Here is an 18,125-nt window from a genome sequence, read left to right as displayed (position 1 = left end):
TATCTTTAGATTTTTATTTTTTATGTCTTGCCTAATGTTTCCTCAGCTCCAACACTGAAGACCGGTGTGTTAAATTCACACCCCAAAACATCAACCTACAAAGAGTAGCAGCTGTGATGTGTTGAGTAGCCCACTACAGAAAGCCTAGCTCAGCATCCTCGACTCTGCTTTAAAATGTCACATTTTATTATGACATCTCAATATTGTGAATTAAAGCAGTGCAATCACAAGGTTATAAAGGACCAGAGCCATACACATTACTGTGAAAACAACTGCTGCACTTATCTGTGGAGAAGTCACTCAGCATATTCACAGGAAATGAAACTGGTGGGATTGTTGACCTCATTTCCTGAATCATTGTGTCTCGAGGTCCAGGATCTGGTTTCAGACACAGATGACTAACATCAAAATGTCTCCTTATGGTTCCCTTCAGCTCAATTTCTTCTTGTGCCAATAATGCAGTCAGAGCTTGAATAAATAGGCCTCTGACCACTTAGTTGAGGAGCCACGAGTCATGACACATCAAGGCTGTAATAGAACTTATACATGATCATGGATTGCATGTAGAGCAACTCTTTAGTCCCAGTGCTTTACATTGGATGGAAATTGCACACTACAACACGGCTGTAAAGTTGGGTACCACGTGGTATGAATGTGGGGAAATGGAAAAGCATTTGTTGTAGAATAAAAATGGAGCCCATGATGTGTGTCTCCATGATGTCTCTCCATTGTCTCCATGATGTGTCTCTCCATTGTCTCCATGATGTGTCTCTCCATGATGTCTCTCCATGATGTCTCTCCATTGTCTCCATGATGTGTCTCTCCATGATGTCTCTCCATTGTCTCCATGATTTGTCTCCATGATGTGTCTCTCCATGATGTCTCTCCATTGTCTCCATGATGTGTCTCTCCATGATGTGTCTCTCCATGATGTCTCTCCATTGTCTCCATTATGTGTCTCTCCATTGTCTCCATGATGTGTCTCCATTGTCTCCATGATGTTCCCTGCCTGTGTGTGTTGGGCTGTCACCCATCAGCAGGCTGCAGCTGCATCACTACTGTGGGGGGGAAATCGTATTCACTGGCTGTCAGTTCCTGGGGGCCACAACAAATAAAATGCTTACCAAACATAATGTAAATCACATTGCTACAAATAGATAAGGATGGAGATGGAAACCTAGATCTAAACTCAGTATTTTATTTCAGAGCCTAAAGCTAATACTGGAAAGAGAATGCATCTGTAATGAATTGTAGTAATCTGTTCAAGGTCTGTCAACTTTTAGTCTCCGTGTTTTCTTATTTTTATTTTTTATTATCAGAGGGCAAGAGAAGGAGACTGTGAAATCTCCTGATTTACTGTGTAGATACTATCTATTTTTAACCTATTTATTTAACCTGAAACATTCTTATCTAGCTCTGTTTGTAGTTGTTTATTTAACCTGAAACATTCTTATCTAGCTCTGTTTGTAGTTGTTTATTTAACCTTAAATGTTATTCTCTGTTTGTGATACAGAGATCCTGATTGCCTAGTCATTTTTACCCCTGCCTACATGTACATATTAGCTGTACTACGTGGTACCCCTGCACATTGACTCAGTACTGGTACTACTTGTATACAGCCTCCTTATAGTTATTTATTGCATTACTGTTTTCTATTTTTATTCACACATCTTCTTACTTTTTACCTCTGCATTTTGGGGAAAAAGCTTGTAAGTAAGCATTTGATGGCGGATCTACACCTGTTGTATCCGGAGCATGTCACAAATACACATGTATTTGTTTTGGCCAAAAGGGCAGGATGTGATTTATTGATTTTTGGAAGTGTGGAATGTTGTACAGTGCTGTAGTTCCATGTGGTGTACAATACATACTGCTAGTTTATAATTGGCAAAACTCCTGCTCTGTTCCAGGAAATGACAGGGCTTATCATAAGTGAGCCTGTGTCTCTGTCTGGGGGAGTATTTATGTACCCTTCCAGTCACATGACATGCCAACGTCTTGTCAATAGACCAGTAGGGTTGCAAACAATATTAGAAAGCAATCGTTCTCTAGAGTTACCAACATTAAAGAGGCCTCTATGGAACTTTTTCCTTTCATCTTATTGGACAAAGGGGCACTCCTTTCAACATCATGACTAAAAGCATAGCCTTTGCAACTGGCAACTACATTTCCATAGTGCCTCTTTAACCAAGCTGTGTTCAACTTTAAATAGACTGACGTTTTGGTTGCAGCAGCAGTCCTCAAGCACTGTAATGACTTGGCTTGCACGTCTGTTTTACACTAAACAACTAATAGAACCTCATTTATGGCTCAACTGAGATGATCAAGCCATGTTGTTGTGCTGAACAAGAGGTGGGCTGTCTGTCCAAATCATTTGAATCTATTAGAAATAGTTAGGCTAATAGCCCTCACTGCTCGTACTACCTGAACCATGCACCATCTGGAGTACTGGATGTTGAACCATGGCAGAGACGTTCTAGTAGTGATTAAAACCCCTGCCTTCTTCTCATTAGTGCTATTGAAGTATTAAACTGGAAGTGAAGTACTAGTGTGACCCCATAATGTACTTCACAGGCTCAACTCCCACTCACTTATTCCTTGTGAACCTCTGGTTTGTTCTCATCAAAGCATTGAGAAATGTGTTACAGAAAGTCTGATTTGACTTTATATTCAGGGTGGCTGTTTATGACCTGAGAATATCTTTGGCTATATATGCAAAAATGGTTGTACCAATCACAGATTGTCCCTGTTATTTAATCCCCTGATTCTGTACCGCTCTACTGTGCCAGTGATGCATTTATATACAGTGACTTCGGAAAGTATTCAGACCCCTTGACTTGTTCCACATTTTGTTAAGTTACAGCCTTATTCTAAAATGGATTAAATCGTTTTTTCCCCCCTCATCAATCTAAACACAATACCCCATAATGACAGGTCTTTCCAGAGATGTTCAATCAGGTTCAAGTCCGGGCACTGGCTGGGCCACTCAAGGACATTGAAGCCATTCCTGCGTTGTCTTGGCTGTTTGCTTAGGGTCGTTGTCCTGTTGGAAGGTGAACCTTTGGCTCAGTCTGAGGTCCTGAGCACTCTGGAGCAGGTTTTCATCAAGGATCTCTCTGTACTTTGCTCCATTAATCTTTCCCTCGATCCTGACTAGTCTCCCAGTCCCTGTAGTTCTGTCCTTGAGCTGTTCTTGTCTATTGATGATCTGTATTATGTTTTGTGTGGACCCCAGGAAGAGTAGCTGCTGCTTTTGCAACAGCAAATGGTGATCCTAATAAAAAAACTTTAAAAAACTAAAACTGCCACTGAAAAACATCCCCACAGCATGATGCTGCCACCACCATGCTTCACCGTAGGGACGGTGCCAGGTTTCTTCCAGACATGATGCTTGGCATTCAGTCCAAAGCTCTCAATCTTGGTTTCATCAGACCAGATAATCTTGTTTCTCATGGTCTGAAAGTCCTTTAGGTGCCTTTTGGCAAATTCCAAGCGGGCTGTCGTACCTTTTACTGGAGTGGCTTCCGTCTGACCACGCTACCATAAAGGCCTGATTGGTGAAGTGCTGTAGAGATTGTTCCAGAAGGACAACCATCTCCACAGATGAACTCTAGAGCTCTGTCAGAGGGACCATTGGGTTCTTGGTCACCTCCCTGACCAAGGCCATTCTCCCCCTTATTGCTCAGTTTTGGCTGGGTGGCCAGCCCTAGCAAGAGTCTTGGTGGTTCCAAACTTCTTCCATTTAATAATGATGGAGGCCACTGTTCTTGGGGACCATCAATGCTGCAGAAATGTTTTGGTACCCTTCCCCAGATCTGTGCCTCGACACAATTCTGTCTCGAAGCTCTAGGGACAATTCCTTCGACCTCATAGCTTAGTTTTTGCTCTGACATGCACTGTTAACTGTATAACCTTATATAGACAGGTTTGTGTGATTTAAAAAATATATATATATTTTTTTTTCTCCCAGATAATGTCCAATCAATTGAATTTACCACAGGTGGACTCCAAGTTGTGGAAACATATCAAGGATGATCAATTGAAACAGGATGCACACATTTCAAAAAACCTTTTTTTATTTAATCCATTTTAGAATAAGGCTGTAATGTAACGTGGAAAAGGTCAAGGGGTCTGAATACTTTCCGAATGCACTGTATCTATGAAGTGTAACATACCTAAAGTAGATTGTGTGAGAAAGGTCTTGTGAAGGGCCAGAACAATTTAACAAGGTGTATGTGAATCCCATTATTTACACTGCTAACCCCATCAGACACCTCTACTCTGACTGCAACTGTTGGCGGGCTCTGCCTGCCAAAAATACCCAGAGAAGCTGCAATTAAAATGTGATTCATATGCTACACCTTTGTGCATGAAAGTTTGTTTAGCTAAAGTTGAATCTCTCCCCCACTTTAAAGTGCTTGCAGCCAGGGAAGTCCACCAGTCAAGCAAATTAGTCTCTGTTTTAGTCTGGCAAGATGGGAGTCTGATAGGGACTAGGGAGGTACACTGGGAATCAAGTTGAGGACTTTAGTTTCTCTGACAAACCCTTAAGATTTTCACTTTTAGTTTGGCTACACAATATAGGCCTAAAGGACCACACACACCGCACCGAATGATGATCTGTCATTCACCTGCTGTTCGGTGCGGTGTGTTTTAGGGACCACCCCTGCTGGATGTCTGCTGTTCGGTGCGGTGTGTTTTAGGGACCACCCCTGCTGGATGTCTGCTGTTCGGTGCGGTGTGTTTTAGGGACCACCCCTGCTGGATGTCTGCTGTTCGGCACGGTGTGTTTTAGGGACCACCCCTGCTGGATGTCTGCTGTTCGGTGCAGTGTGTTTTAGGGACCACCCCTGCTGGATGTCTGCTGTTCGGTGCAGTGTGTTTTAGGGACCACCCCTGCTGGATGTATGCTTTTCGGCGCGGTGTGTTTTAGGGACCACCCCTGCTGGATGTCTGCTGTTCGGCGCGGTGTGTTTTAGGGACCACCCCTGCTGGATGTCTGCTGTTCGGTGCGGTGTGTTTTAGGGACCACCCCTGCTGGATGTCTGCTGTTCGGTGCGGTGTGTTTTAGGGACCACCCCTGCTGGATGTCTGCTGTTCGGTGCGGTGTGTTTTAGGGACCACCACTGCTGGATGTCTGTCTGCTGTTTGGCGCAGTGTAGTAGTGGTAGTAGCAGTATAGTAGTGGTAGTAGCAGCAGTATAGTAGTGGTAGTAGCAGTAGTAGTAGCAGTATAGTAGTGGTAGTAGCAGCAGTATAGTAGTGGTAGTAGCAGCAGTATAGTAGTGGTAGTAGCAGCAGTATAGTAGTGGTAGTAGCAGTATAGTAGTGGTAGTAGCAGTATAGTAGTGGTAGTAGCAGTATAGTAGTGGTAGTATAGTGGTAGTAGCAGTATAGTAGTGGTAGTAGCAGTATAGTAGTGGTAGTAGCAGCAGTATAGTAGTGGTAGTAGTAGCAGTATAGTAGTGGTAGTAGCAGCAGTATAGTAGCGGTAGTAGCAGCAGTATAGTAGTGGTAGTAGCAGCAGTATAGTAGTGGTAGTAGCAGCAGTGTAGTAGTGGTAGTAGCAGCAGTGTAGTAGTGGTAGTAGCAGCAGTGTAGTAGTGGCAGTAGCAGCAGTGTAGTAGTGGTAGTAGCAGCAGTGTAGTAGTGGTAGTAGCAGCAGTGTAGTAGTGGTAGTAGCAGCAGTATAGTAGTGGTAGTAGCAGCAGTATAGTAGTGGTAGTAGCAGCAGTATAGTAGTAGCAGCAGTGTAGTAGCAGCAGTATAGTAGTGGTAGTAGCAGTAGTAGCAGCAGTGTGGTGGCAGTAGCAGCGGTATAGTAGCAGTAGTAGCAGCAGTATAGTAGCGGTAGTAGCAGCAGTATAGTAGCGGTAGTAGCAGCAGTATAGTAGTGGTAGTAGCAGCAGTATAGTAGCGGTAGTAGCAGCGGTATAGTAGCAGTAGTAGCAGCAGTATAGTAGCGGTAGTAGCAGCAGTATAGTAGCGGTAGTAGCAGCAGTATAGTAGTGGTAGTAGCGGTAGTAGCAGCAGTATAGTAGTGGTAGTAGCGGTATAGTAGTAGCAGCAGTATAGTAGTGGTAGTAGCAGCAGTATAGTAGTATAGGTAGTAGCAGCAGTATAGTAGCGGTAGTAGCAGCAGTATAGTAGTGGTAGTAGCAGCAGTATAGTAGTGGTAGTAGCAGCAGTATAGTAGCAGCAGTAGTAGTAGTGGCAGCAGTATAGTAGTGGTAGTAGCAGCAGTATAGTAGTGGTAGTAGCAGCAGTATAGTAGTGGTAGTAGCAGCAGTATAGTAGTGGTAGTAGCAGCAGTATAGTAGCGGTAGTAGCAGTATAGTGGCGGTATAGTAGCAGTAGTAGCAGCAGTATAGTAGCAGCAGTATAGTAGTGGTAGTAGCAGCAGTGTAGTAGTGGTAGTAGCAGCAGTATAGTAGTGGTAGTAGCAGCAGTATAGTAGTGGTAGTAGCGGTAGTAGCAGCAGTGTAGTAGCAGCGGTATAGTAGCAGTAGTAGCAGCAGTATAGTAGCGGTAGTAGCAGCAGTATAGTAGTGGCAGTAGCAGCTGTGTAGTAGTGGTAGTAGCAGCAGTGTAGTAGTGGTAGTAGCAGCAGTGTAGTAGTGGCAGTAGCAGCAGTGTAGTAGTGGTAGTAGCAGCAGTGTAGTAGTGGCAGTAGCAGCAGTATAGTAGTGGTGTAGCAGCAGTGTAGTAGTGGTAGTAGCAGCAGTATAGTAGTGGTAGTAGCAGCAGTATAGTAGTGGTAGTAGCAGCAGTGTAGTAGTGGTAGTAGCAGCAGTATAGTAGTGGTAGTAGCAGCAGTATAGTAGTGGTGGTAGCAGGTAGTAGCAGCAGTGTAGTAGCAGCGGTATAGTAGCAGTAGTAGCAGCAGTATAGTAGCGGTAGTAGCAGCAGTATAGTAGTGGCAGTAGCAGCTGTGTAGTAGTGGTAGTAGCAGTGTAGTAGTGGCAGTGTAGTAGTGGCAGTAGCAGCAGTGTAGTAGTGGTAGTAGCAGCAGTGTAGTAGTGGCAGTAGCAGCAGTGTAGTAGTGGTAGTAGCAGCAGTGTAGTAGTAGTGGTGGTAGTAGCAGCAGTATAGTAGAGGTAGCAGCAGTATAGTAGTGGTAGTAGCAGCAGTATAGTAGTGGTAGTAGCAGCAGTATAGTAGTGGTAGTAGCAGCAGTATAGTAGTGGTAGTAGCAGCAGTATAGTAGTGGTAGTAGCAGCAGTATAGTAGTGGTAGTAGCAGCAGTATAGTAGTGGTAGTAGCAGCAGTATAGTAGCGGTAGTAGCAGCAGTATAGTAGTGGTAGTAGCAGCAGTATAGTAGTGGTGGTAGCAGCAGTGTAGTAGTGGTAGTAGCAGCAGTGTAGTAGTGGCAGTAGCAGCAGTGTAGTAGCAGCAGTGTAGTAGTAGTGGTAGTAGCAGCAGTATAGTAGAGGTAGCAGCAGTATAGTAGCGGTAGTAGTGGCAGTAGCGCCAGTAGCAGCAGTATAGTAGCGATAGTAATGGCAGTAGCAGCAGTGTAGCGGCAGTAGCAGCAGTATAGTAGTGGCAGTAGCAGCAGTATAGTAGTGGCAGTAGCAGCAGTATAGTAGTGGCAGTAGCAGCAGTATAGTAGTGGCAGTAGCAGCAGTATAGTAGCGGCAGTAGCAGCAGTATAGTAGTGGCAGTAGCAGCAGTATAGTAGTGGCAGTAGCAGCAGTATAGTAGTGGCAGTAGCAGCAGTATAGTAGTGGCAGTAGCAGCAGTGTAGTAGTGGCAGTAGCAGCAGTATAGTAGTGGCAGTAGCAGCAGTATAGTAGTGGCAGTAGCAGCAGTATAGTAGTGGCAGTAGCAGCAGTATAGTAATGGCAGTATAGTAGCGGCAGTAGCAGCAGTATAGTAGTGGCAGTAGCAGCAGTATAGTAGTGGCAGTAGCAGCAGTATAGTAGTGGTAGTAGCAGCAGTATAGTAGTGGCAGTAGCAGCAGTATAGTAGTGGCAGTAGCAGCAGTATAGTAGTGGCAGTAGCAGCAGTATAGTAGCGGCAGTAGCAGCAGTATAGTAGCGGCAGTAGTAGTAGCAGCAGTGTTGTAAGAGTAGTGGCGGTAGCAGTAGTAGTAGCAGCAGTATAGTAGTGATAGTAGTGGCAGCAGTAGTGGTAGTAGCAGCAGTGTAGTAGTAGTAGCAGCAGTGTTGTAGTGGTAGTAGCAGCAGTGTAGTAGTGGCAGTAGAAGTATCAGCATTGTTGTAGTAGTAATAGTAGTCGCAGTAGTAGTAGTAGCAGCCGTATAGTAGTGGCAGCAGTAGTAGTGGTAGTAGCAGCAGTAATAGTAGCAAGAGTAGTAGCGGTAGCGGTAGTAGTAGCAGCAGTATAGTAGTGATAGTAGTGGCAGTAGCAGCAGTAAGAGTAGCAGCAGGATGTGAGGGTGTAGTTCATCATATCTCACAAATGGAGAAGACGATGGGGTAGATATGATTTATCTGACTTATCGTAGATATATTTTAGGCAGTTCACCGGGGAAATTCATCAGCTTAGATTTCAATTTGTAGTTCATCATATCTCACGCCAGTCCTAGTTTACTCATCATCATCGAGGGGTTTGGGACTCACTCTGCCAGTCCTAGTTTACTCATCATCATCGAGGGGTTTGGGACTCACTCTGCCAGTCCTAGTTTACTCATCATCATCATCGAGGGGTTTGGGACTCACTCTGCCAGTCCTAGTTTACTCATCATCATCGAGGGGTTTGGGACTCACTCTGCCAGTCCTAGTTTACTCATCATCATCGAGGGGTTTGGGACTCACTCTGTCAGGCCAAGTTTCTTTTGATTGGTATTTAACTCATTCAACTATTTAGTGACGTAACGATGGGAGCTGTTGAATCATGTCCTATTGGAGGTCAGTCTGGTTATTTTTAGCCACGATCGGTGAGTCTACAGTATATTCCCACCAAAATCCATACCAATGACTTTGCACACTCCTGTATTGTCTCTTGGACAAGAGACTGGTTGAAGACTTGAAGTCCTCTTCATCGAAGAAGGGGATGTTTTTAACACATGGCAGACACTGAGTGATGGGGGGTAGTTTTGTTTATTTTCAGCGTCTACACAAAGGCTCCTCACCCCCTTCGGCCCCCCTCCTCCCTCTCTGTATGGCACACTCCCATGTCTACCGACGACAGCCAACATCTGGAAAAGTTTGTTCTCAAACTTATTTTTCCTTCTGACCGTTGTGAAGTGAATACATTTTTTCATCAGACTTTTTTGTTTCTTTCTATTTATGTTGTGAACACCTTTGATGTTCTCCTTAGACATTTGACTACATTTCGCTACACCCGCAATAACATCTGCTAAATGTGTATGTGACCAATAACATTTGATTTGATATCCCATAAAGCTCTGGGGAAATGGAGTGCATGAGATACTGTAGGGAATAGGGTATCATTAGGGATGCACACTGAGTAGGATGCTGACTGTTGACCCCTATGCAGCTACACTACATTGTAGTCCCAGACAGCCACAGGTGAAATATTTCATTCTTTAGCTTGGAATGTCCGGTTCACCATTCTTCCTTTGAAACCAAACCTGTGGCCTATAATGCCTGTACTGCTCTCCAGTATGTAAGGTATTACAGAGCCCAGGTCTGCTAGCCCTCATTCAGGTGGTGCTACGGTGTGTTTTGTTTGAACACCTTTGGCATCCTCCTGACGTTTTATCATTAGTAGGATCCTGCTGGTTGTTGACCCCTCGGTAGCTATTGGCTACAGACATTGTTGTCCAAGAGAACCAAGGGTGAAACCTGGACTTTCCGGTTCACCATTCTTGCTTTGAAACCAAACCTCTGTCTGACCTACACTATAATGAATGGTTGTATTGATCATCCATGTAACTTAGTAGTGATCTCAGGTAGGGCTGGGAATTGCCAGGGACCTCACGATACGATATTATCGCCATACTTAGGTGCAATACGATATATGTTGGGGTTCTATATGTATTGCGATTCGATACTGTGATTCGATGTTCCAGACATATTGCTCACCATACTGTATGTCTGCTGCAGAGAGACCAGAGAGAGCCATGAGAAAACAAGTTTTGATCAGTCATGAAAATAAAATATCTGAAAACAAATTGCCTCCCTAGTTTAAAAAGAAGATGGAGAACAAGCTATAAAGGAAAAATGAGCTTTTGGTGCAGGTACCGCCAACTAGAGCAAAAATAATATTGTTGATACGATATAGCATAAAAAATAATATGCCTATATGTAACTATCGATTTTGTATTCCCCCCCATCACTAATCCTAGGTATGCTGTCTGTCCCCCCCTTCAGGTGGTGCTGCTCAGTGGTCATCTGGACAGCTGGGATGTGGGCCAGGGGGCCATGGATGATGGTGGTGGAGCGCTCATCTCCTGGGAGGCCTTGTCTCTGCTTAAAGACCTGGGTAAGAACCTGGGAGGCCTTGTCTCTGCTTAAAGACCTGCGTCAGAACCTGGGAGGCCCTTTCTCTGCTTAAAGACCTGGGTAAGAACCTGGGAGGCCCTGTCTCTGCTTAAGAACCTGGGAGGTCCGGTCTTTGCTTAAAGACCTGGGTAAGAACCTGGGAGGCCCTTTCTCTGCTTAAAGACCTGGGTAAGAACCTGGGAGGCCCGGTCTCTGCTTAAAGACCTGGGTAAGAACCTGGGAGGCCCGGTCTCTGCTTAAAGACCTGGGTCAGAACCTGGGAGGCCCGGTCTCTGCTTAAAGACCTGGGTCAGAACCTGGGAGGCCCGGTCTCTGCTTAAAGACCTGGGTCAGAACCTGGGAGGCCCGGTCTCTGCTTAAAGACCTGGGTAAGAACCTGGGAGGCCCTTTCTCTGCTTAAAGACCTGGGTCAGAACCTGGGAGGCCCTTTCTCTGCTTAAAGTCCTGGGTCAGAACCTGGGAGGCCCTTTCTCTGCTTAAAGACCTGGGTCAGAACCTGGGAGTCCCTGTCTCTGCTTAAAGACCTGGGAAAGAACCTGGGAGGCCCGGTCTCTGCTTAAAGACCTGGGTAAGAACCTGGGAGCCCCTTTCTCTGCTTGAAGACCTGGGTCAGAACCTGGGAGTCCCTGTATCTGCTTAAAGACCTGGGTCAGAACCTGGGAGGCCCTGTATCTGCTTAAAGACCTGGGTCAGAACCTGGGAGGCCCTGTATCTGCTTCAAGACCTGGGTAAGAACCAGAACCTGGGAGGCCCTTTCTCTGCTTAAAGACCTGGGTAAGAACCAGAACCTGGGAGGCCCTTTCTCTGCTTAAAGACCTGGATAAGAACCAGAACCTGGGAGGCCCTTTCTCTGCTTAAAGACCTGGATAAGAACCAGAACCTGGGAGGCCCTTTCTCTGCTTAAAGACCTGGGTCAGAACCTGGGAGTCCCTTTCTCTGCTTAAAGACCTGGGTCAGAACCTGGGAGTCCCTGTCTCTGCTTAAAGACCTGGGTCAGAACCAGAACTTGGGAGGCCCTGTCTCTGCTTAAAGACCTGGGTCAGAACCAGAACCTGGGAGGCCCTTTCTCTGCTTAAAGACCTGGGTAAGAACCAGAACCTGGGAGGCCCTTTCTCTGCTTAAAGACCTGGGTAAGAACCATAACCTGGGAGGCCCTTTCTCTGCTTAAAGACCTGGGTAAGAACCAGAACCTGAGAGGCCCTTTCTCTGCTTAAAGACCTGGGTAAGAACCAGAACCTGGGAGGCCCTTTCTCTGCTTAAAGACCTGGGTCAGAACCTGGGAGTCCCTTTCTCTGCTTAAAGACCTGGGTCAGAACCTGGGAGTCCCTGTCTCTGCTTAAAGACCTGGGTCAGAACCAGAACTTGGGAGGCCCTGTCTCTGCTTAAAGACCTGGGTCAGAACCAGAACCTGGGAAGCCCTGTCTCTGCTTAAATACATGGGTAAGAACTTGGGAGGCCCTGTCTCTGCTTAGGACTAGGTCAGAACCTGGGAGTCCCTGTCTCTGTCTAAAGATCTGGGTCAGAACCTGGGAGTCTCTGCTTAAAGACCTGGGTAAGAACCAGAACCTGGGAGGTCCTACTGTTCCCTACTTATACTGAACTACGTTTGATCAGGGCCCCTAGTCAAAAGCAGTCCACTATTTTTATTTATTTCACCTTTATTTAACCAGGTCTCAAGTTGAGAACAAGTTTTCATTTACAATTGCGACCTGGCATTTGTATAGGAAACAGGGTGCCATTTAGGATCTAGACTATGTATCTGGAACATAATCCACTATCTCTGAAGCTCTTATTGACATGAGCCACACAAAAAATATTTGTGTTTTGTATCGAGTCTGTTGGCATCTTTTGAAGTTGTTTTGTGATCAGGCCCTTATATCAGGGGCCAAGCGTCTCAGAGTAGGAGTGCTGATTTACGATCAATCAGTTTAGCCTTTTACATCACTATGAATAAGATAACATGGACAGGAGAGACCTGGTCCTAGATCAGCACTCTTTGTGACGTACAATTGAAAATGCATTTAAACTGCTGTTTGCTGACTCATCTAGCAATTAGCATGGCTTACTTCATTCTTTTTCTGGTCATTGTTCACTTAATAAAGTATGACTTTTTCCACATGAAGTGTAATTAGACACGTAAAGTAGACCACCGAGCTGTTTGTGCTCTGACTGAAAGCCTTAACGTTGACTTGAGAGAATCTTTCCTTTTCCCACTAATGTTGCAATGGAAAGTATGTCATTCCCATTGAATATGTGAAGACATTTTAATGTCTGGACAATAATAACCAGTCGCTGCCTTATTGTTCATTCTTGCGGCTGGATGGATACATAGTAAAGTACTTGGCTGGAATATGCTCAGCTTTGCCCACTATTAAAGAAGAGGACCTATCATCAATGAAACTTTTAGTCAAGATGAAGCCACGGAACAATAATTGGTCCCTTGGGCTTTGTTCATCTACGTCCCAAATGGCACACTATTCCCTATATAGTGCAGTACTGTTCACCAGGGCCCAACAGTAGTGCACTACATAGAGAATAGGTTGCCATTTGGGACGCAACCCTAGACATGGCACTGATGTCAGATGAGGGTGTAGGCTACAGAGTTATATTAGAGAACCTCTATGGGAAGGGAGTGGCCTGCTGTCCTTTGTAGCCCACATAAAGTAGTAGCCTCGGGGGATGGGGGGGGCACTTCTAGAATAACACACAGGCTGAAACCCAAATCAGATAAGTTGTCTCTGGAAGTCCTCTCTGTGAATGGGGCTCATCATTGCAGTGAATGTAGGAAATATTGACTAGGGTCTGGTGAATAGGAATGTTCTGCTGAATATGTGGAATATTAAACAGCCCAAGGGTTGGTGAGGAAAAGGGAATCCATTTGTTGTAAAGCTCTTTCTGTATTGCTGCTTTGTGGAAATGGTTGTGGCCCATGTATGAATTGTGATTGCGTGTCCAGGTCTGCGTCCCAGAAGAACCCTCCGGACAGTGCTGTGGTCTGCAGAGGAGCAGGGAGGGGTTGGAGCGCAACAGTACTTCCAGCTTCACAAGGTACCTTTCTACCATGGTGCATCTTGTTGGCTTTTTCCTGTCCATTTAACTTGTACACTCTCACCATTATCCTCCTGTCATACAGTACATCCTATAGCCCTCAAACTCAACTCTGGACCTGGAAGTCAGTTCCACTGCTTTGTTTCATTGTTCCCCTCTAATCAGGGACTGATTTAGACCTGCAAATGAGCAGGTTGACTAGAAATGTCCTATAAGCTCCTTTTTTGGCTAGATTTAAGACTTCTGTTCTCTCAGCTTTAGATACTTACACACACACACACACACACACACACACACACACACACACACACACACACACACACAGGGGTCCATTGGGTAGAGGGGTAGAGGATGTCATACAAACCATTGAAACAGCACAACTATTATGTGGTTGTTCTTATATTTTGAATCGTTGACCCCAGTCTCCTTCAGATTGTGTGCGTACCGGTAATAGTGTTTTATTATCAAAAGCTGATGGCTTTTCATCTACATCAGCTTGTTCTTTGCCAGTCAACATGTGGTAGGAACTGGCTTCATTCGGAGCGGTACACAGAGATGTAAACTGTTGTCAGATCTACTGTAGGAGAGCCACTGGGGTGTAGGGCACTGCACACTGCAAGTCAGAATGGAGCCGAGACCACACTGTAACTGAATACCAGCATTCTGGGAGCGTGGTGCTTTTTGTGCATTCTAATGTGAACGGAATCAGAATGGCCAGAGGTTAGAGGGGAACAGAGGGTTCACATCCTGACTCTGACCAGAGACCCACCTTCTCCCTGCCTGCACTGGTTCCAACTGCATACTATGGATTTCCTCAGATTTCTCCGAAAAGCTTCAGTATACAACACTAAATGTCCACTACACTACATCAGTGGTATTCAATCTTATTCAGCCGGGGCCCCATTTTTTTCCACCAGAATTTCTGTGGACCCCTTTTTTTTGCTCTAATTTCTCGTGACTCCACCCCAAAAATTATGACCAAACTTTAAAAATTGGTACGTTTTGATTCTTACATCAACAAATAACCTTCAATTCATTACACTTTCATCTCTTATCAAAATGAAAAGAAACCAATAAATACATTTACTCAATTTTTTTCCCCCTAATTATCTTTCTCAAAAATGTTTGTATATTGTCCCCTACAATAATCTGTTGTTTAAATTTTTGTTTCCGCGCCCACGACTTTGAATACCACTGTCTTAGATCCAGTCCAGCTACCCCTGCATTCAGACGTTTGCAGCAAACGTTCCCGTCATGTTTATCAAAGAGGAATCTGCATTGACCATCATGGAGTTGATGTTTCTATTCCACTTTGTGGGCCATTCTATGCTCTCTCCCTTGCAGAAGCATAGTTGTCCGCTAGTGTCTGAATGGGGGGTGACGGTCCAGTCTTTCCCCCCTACTTCTCTCACATCCTGGTAAACCTTTTTAGCTCGAACGCTGGCCAAATATATCAACAGCCAGGAGAGATAAATGTATTTCTCTGTGTGTTGGGCGTGTGGTGTGCGTTCTGGCACAAAATGGTTGTCCTGCATCACCCAACAGTGCTACACGTTTATGGTTGAAGAGGGGAGTTTCCCACCTTACTATATACACTGCTCAAAAAAATAAAGGGAACACTTAAACAACACAATGTAACTCCAAGTCAATCACACTTCTGTGAAATTAAACTGTCCACTTAGGAAGCAACACTGATTGACAATACATTTCACATGCTGTTGTGCAAATGGAATAGACAACAGGTGGAAATTATAGGCAATTAGCAAGACACCCCCAATAAAGGAGTGGTTCTGCAGGTGGTGACCACAGACCACTTCTCAGTTCCTATGCTTCCTGGCTGATGTTTTGGTCACTTTTGAATGCTGGCGGTGCTTTCACTCTAGTGGTAGCATGAGACGGAGTCTACAACCCACACAAGTGGCTCAGGTAGTGCAGCTCATCCAGGATGGAACATCAATGCGAGCTGTGGCAAGAAGGTTTGTTGTGTCTGTCAGCGTAGTGTCCAGAGCATGGAGGCGCTACCAGGAGACAGGCCAGTACATCAGGAGACGTGGAGGAGGCCGTAGGAGGGAAACAACCCAGCAGCTGGACCGCTACCTCCGCCTTTGTGCAAGAGGAGCACTGCCAGAGCCCTGCAAAATGACCTCCAGCAGGCCACAAATGTGCATGTGTCTGCTCAAACGGTCAGAAACAGACTCCATGAGGGTGGTATGAGGGCCCGACGTCCACAGGTGGGGGTTGTGCTTACAGCCCAAAACCGTGCAGGACGTTTGGCATTTGCCAGAGAACACCAACATTGGCAAATTCGCCACTGGCGCCCTGTGCTCTTCACAGATGAAAGCAGGTTCACACTGAGCACATGTGACAGACGTGACAGAGTCTGGAGACGCCGTGGAGAACGTTCTGCTGCCTGCAACATTCTCCAGCATGACCGGTTTGGCGGTGGGTCAGTTGTGGGGTGGCATTTCTTTGGGGGGCCGCACAGCCCTCCATGTGCTCACCAGAGGTAGCCTGACTGCCATTAGGTACCGAGATGAGATCCTCAGACCCCTTGTGAGACCATATGCTGGTGCGGTTGGCCCTGGGTTCCTCCTACTGCAAGACAATGCTAGACCTCATGTGGCTGGAGTGTGTCAGCAGTTCCTGCAAGAGGAAGGCATTGATGCTATGGACTGGCCCGCCTGTTCCCCAGACCTGAATCCAATTGAGCACATCTGGGACATCATGTCTCGCTCCATCCACCAACGCCTGGCCACGTTGCACCACAGACTGTCCAGGAGTTGGCGGATGCTTTAGTCCAGGTCTGGGAGGAGATCCCTCAGGAGACCATCCGCCACCTCATCAGGAGCATGCCCAGGCGTTGTAGGGAGGTCATACAGGCACGTGGAGGCCACACACACTACTGAGACTCATTTTGACTTGTTTTAAGGACATTACATCAAAGTTGGATCAGCCTGTAGTGTGGTTTTCCACTTTAATTTTGAGTGTGACTCCAAATCCAGACCTCCTTGGGTTGATCTTTTTTTTTTCCATTGATAATTTTTGTGTGATTCTGTTGTCAGCACATTCATCTATGTAAAGAAAAAAACTATTTAATAAGAATATTTCATTCATTCAGATATAGGATGTGTTATTTTAGTGTTCCCTTTATTTTTTTGAGCAGTGTATTTGTATTTATTATGGATCCCCATTAGTTCCTACCAAAGCAATAGCTATTCTTCCTGGGGTCCAGCAAAATTATAGAAGTTATACAATATAAAGCGCTTTCAGCACTGGAAAAGCACAATATAAATCCAATCAATGATTATTTACGATTGTATACCTATTCTGCTGTCCCCCAGGTGAACATCTCTAACTTTAACCTAGTGATGGAGTCTGACCAGGGTACCTTCACCCCCCTGGGGCTGCAGTTCACAGGCTCAGTCCAGGCCCGGGCTGTCATGGCTGAGGTGATGAAGCTACTGAAGCCCATCAACACCACCACCCTGGAGGAACACGGAGAGGGAATTGATATAGAGATGTGGATGGATGCCGGCGTGCCAGGTGTGTAGACTCTCTTCTGTTGTCTGTCTGTCTGAGTCAGTAGGAGCCAGGTGTGTAGACTACCTTCTATTGTCTGTCTGAGTCAGTAGGAGCCAGGTGTGTAGACTACCTTCTATTGTCTGTCTGAGTCAGTAGGAGCCAGGTGTGTAGACTACCTTCTGTTGTCTGTCTGAGACGGTAGGAGCCAGGTGTGTAGACTACCTTCTGTTGTCTGTCTGTCTGAGTCAGTATGAGCCAGGTGTGTAGACTACCTTCTGTTGTTTGTATGAGACGGTAGGAGCCAGGTGTGTAGACTACCTTCTATTGTCTGTCTGAGTCAGTAGGAGCCAGGTGTGTAGACTACCTTCTGTTGTCTGTCTGAGTCAGTAGGAGCCAGGTGTGTAGACTACCTTCTGTTGTCTGTCTGAGTCAGTAGGAGCCAGGTGTGTAGACTACCTTCTGTTGTCTGTCTGAGTCAGTAGGAGCCAGGTGTGTAGACTACCTTCTATTGTCTGTCTGAGTCAGTAGGAGCCAGGTGTGTAGACTACCTTCTATTGTCTGTCTGGGAGATATGCTGAAGAGGCTTCCTCGTAGTCTATTTGACTCTTGTTCCACCTGTGTCTCTTTGACCTTTGTCATATTAACAAGCCATGTTCCCCTTCTGCAGAAGTGCTTTTGACTTTTTTAAAGAGGAAGTAGCATGTTATTTCTAGACCAATTGAACATTCAGTTCCACATTGTCTCTGTGGTCATTTTTGTGGAATTGATCAGTTTCTCAAATAACATGTATGTAGAAGTGAAATATGCCCTGTACTCCGATTTAAAAAGAACTAGCGTTGCTACAGTATGTAGGCAACCAAATCATTTGGTCTGACAGGGAAGAGGAAGTGGATTATGAAACACATCCCCAGTAATGTATTTGTTGTGCTGATATTTGCTGACAGCAGAAACTTGTCTGTAGACTAAATAAAGAGAGAGAGATGGCCTCAGCCTACCAGCATGTGTTAACTCTAACCTACTTCATTAACATGGGTGTCATCCAACACAGTTGTTTTGGGATCCCTTAAAGCTGAGGTGGAGATAAACAATGAAGCTCATTAGGAACTGGGAGAGGATGTTTT

General features: G+C 45.4%; 1 protein-coding gene across 2 annotated transcripts in view; it reads left to right on the top strand.

Annotated features, from left to right (window-relative positions):
- The window catches only part of LOC112239541 (carboxypeptidase Q-like), a gene marked incomplete at its 3' end in the record, with an annotated part of 31,214 nt that extends 14,189 nt beyond the window's left edge, over positions 1-17,025 (top strand). For both annotated transcript variants that reach the window (XM_042318225.1, XM_042318226.1), the window contains 3 exon segments: positions 10,303-10,414; positions 13,391-13,482; positions 16,824-17,025. In XM_042318225.1, the coding sequence (XP_042174159.1) occupies positions 10,303-10,414; positions 13,391-13,482; positions 16,824-17,025 (406 nt within the window).
- Positions 17,026-18,125: the final 1,100 nt, after the last annotated feature.

Source organism: Oncorhynchus tshawytscha, unplaced genomic scaffold (assembly GCF_018296145.1).
Source record: "Oncorhynchus tshawytscha isolate Ot180627B unplaced genomic scaffold, Otsh_v2.0 Un_scaffold_16570_pilon_pilon, whole genome shotgun sequence".
Lineage (NCBI taxonomy): Eukaryota > Metazoa > Chordata > Actinopteri > Salmoniformes > Salmonidae > Oncorhynchus > Oncorhynchus tshawytscha.
The sequence above is the reverse complement of the archived record's forward strand: the minus strand, read 5'-3'. Positions and strand labels throughout refer to the sequence as shown.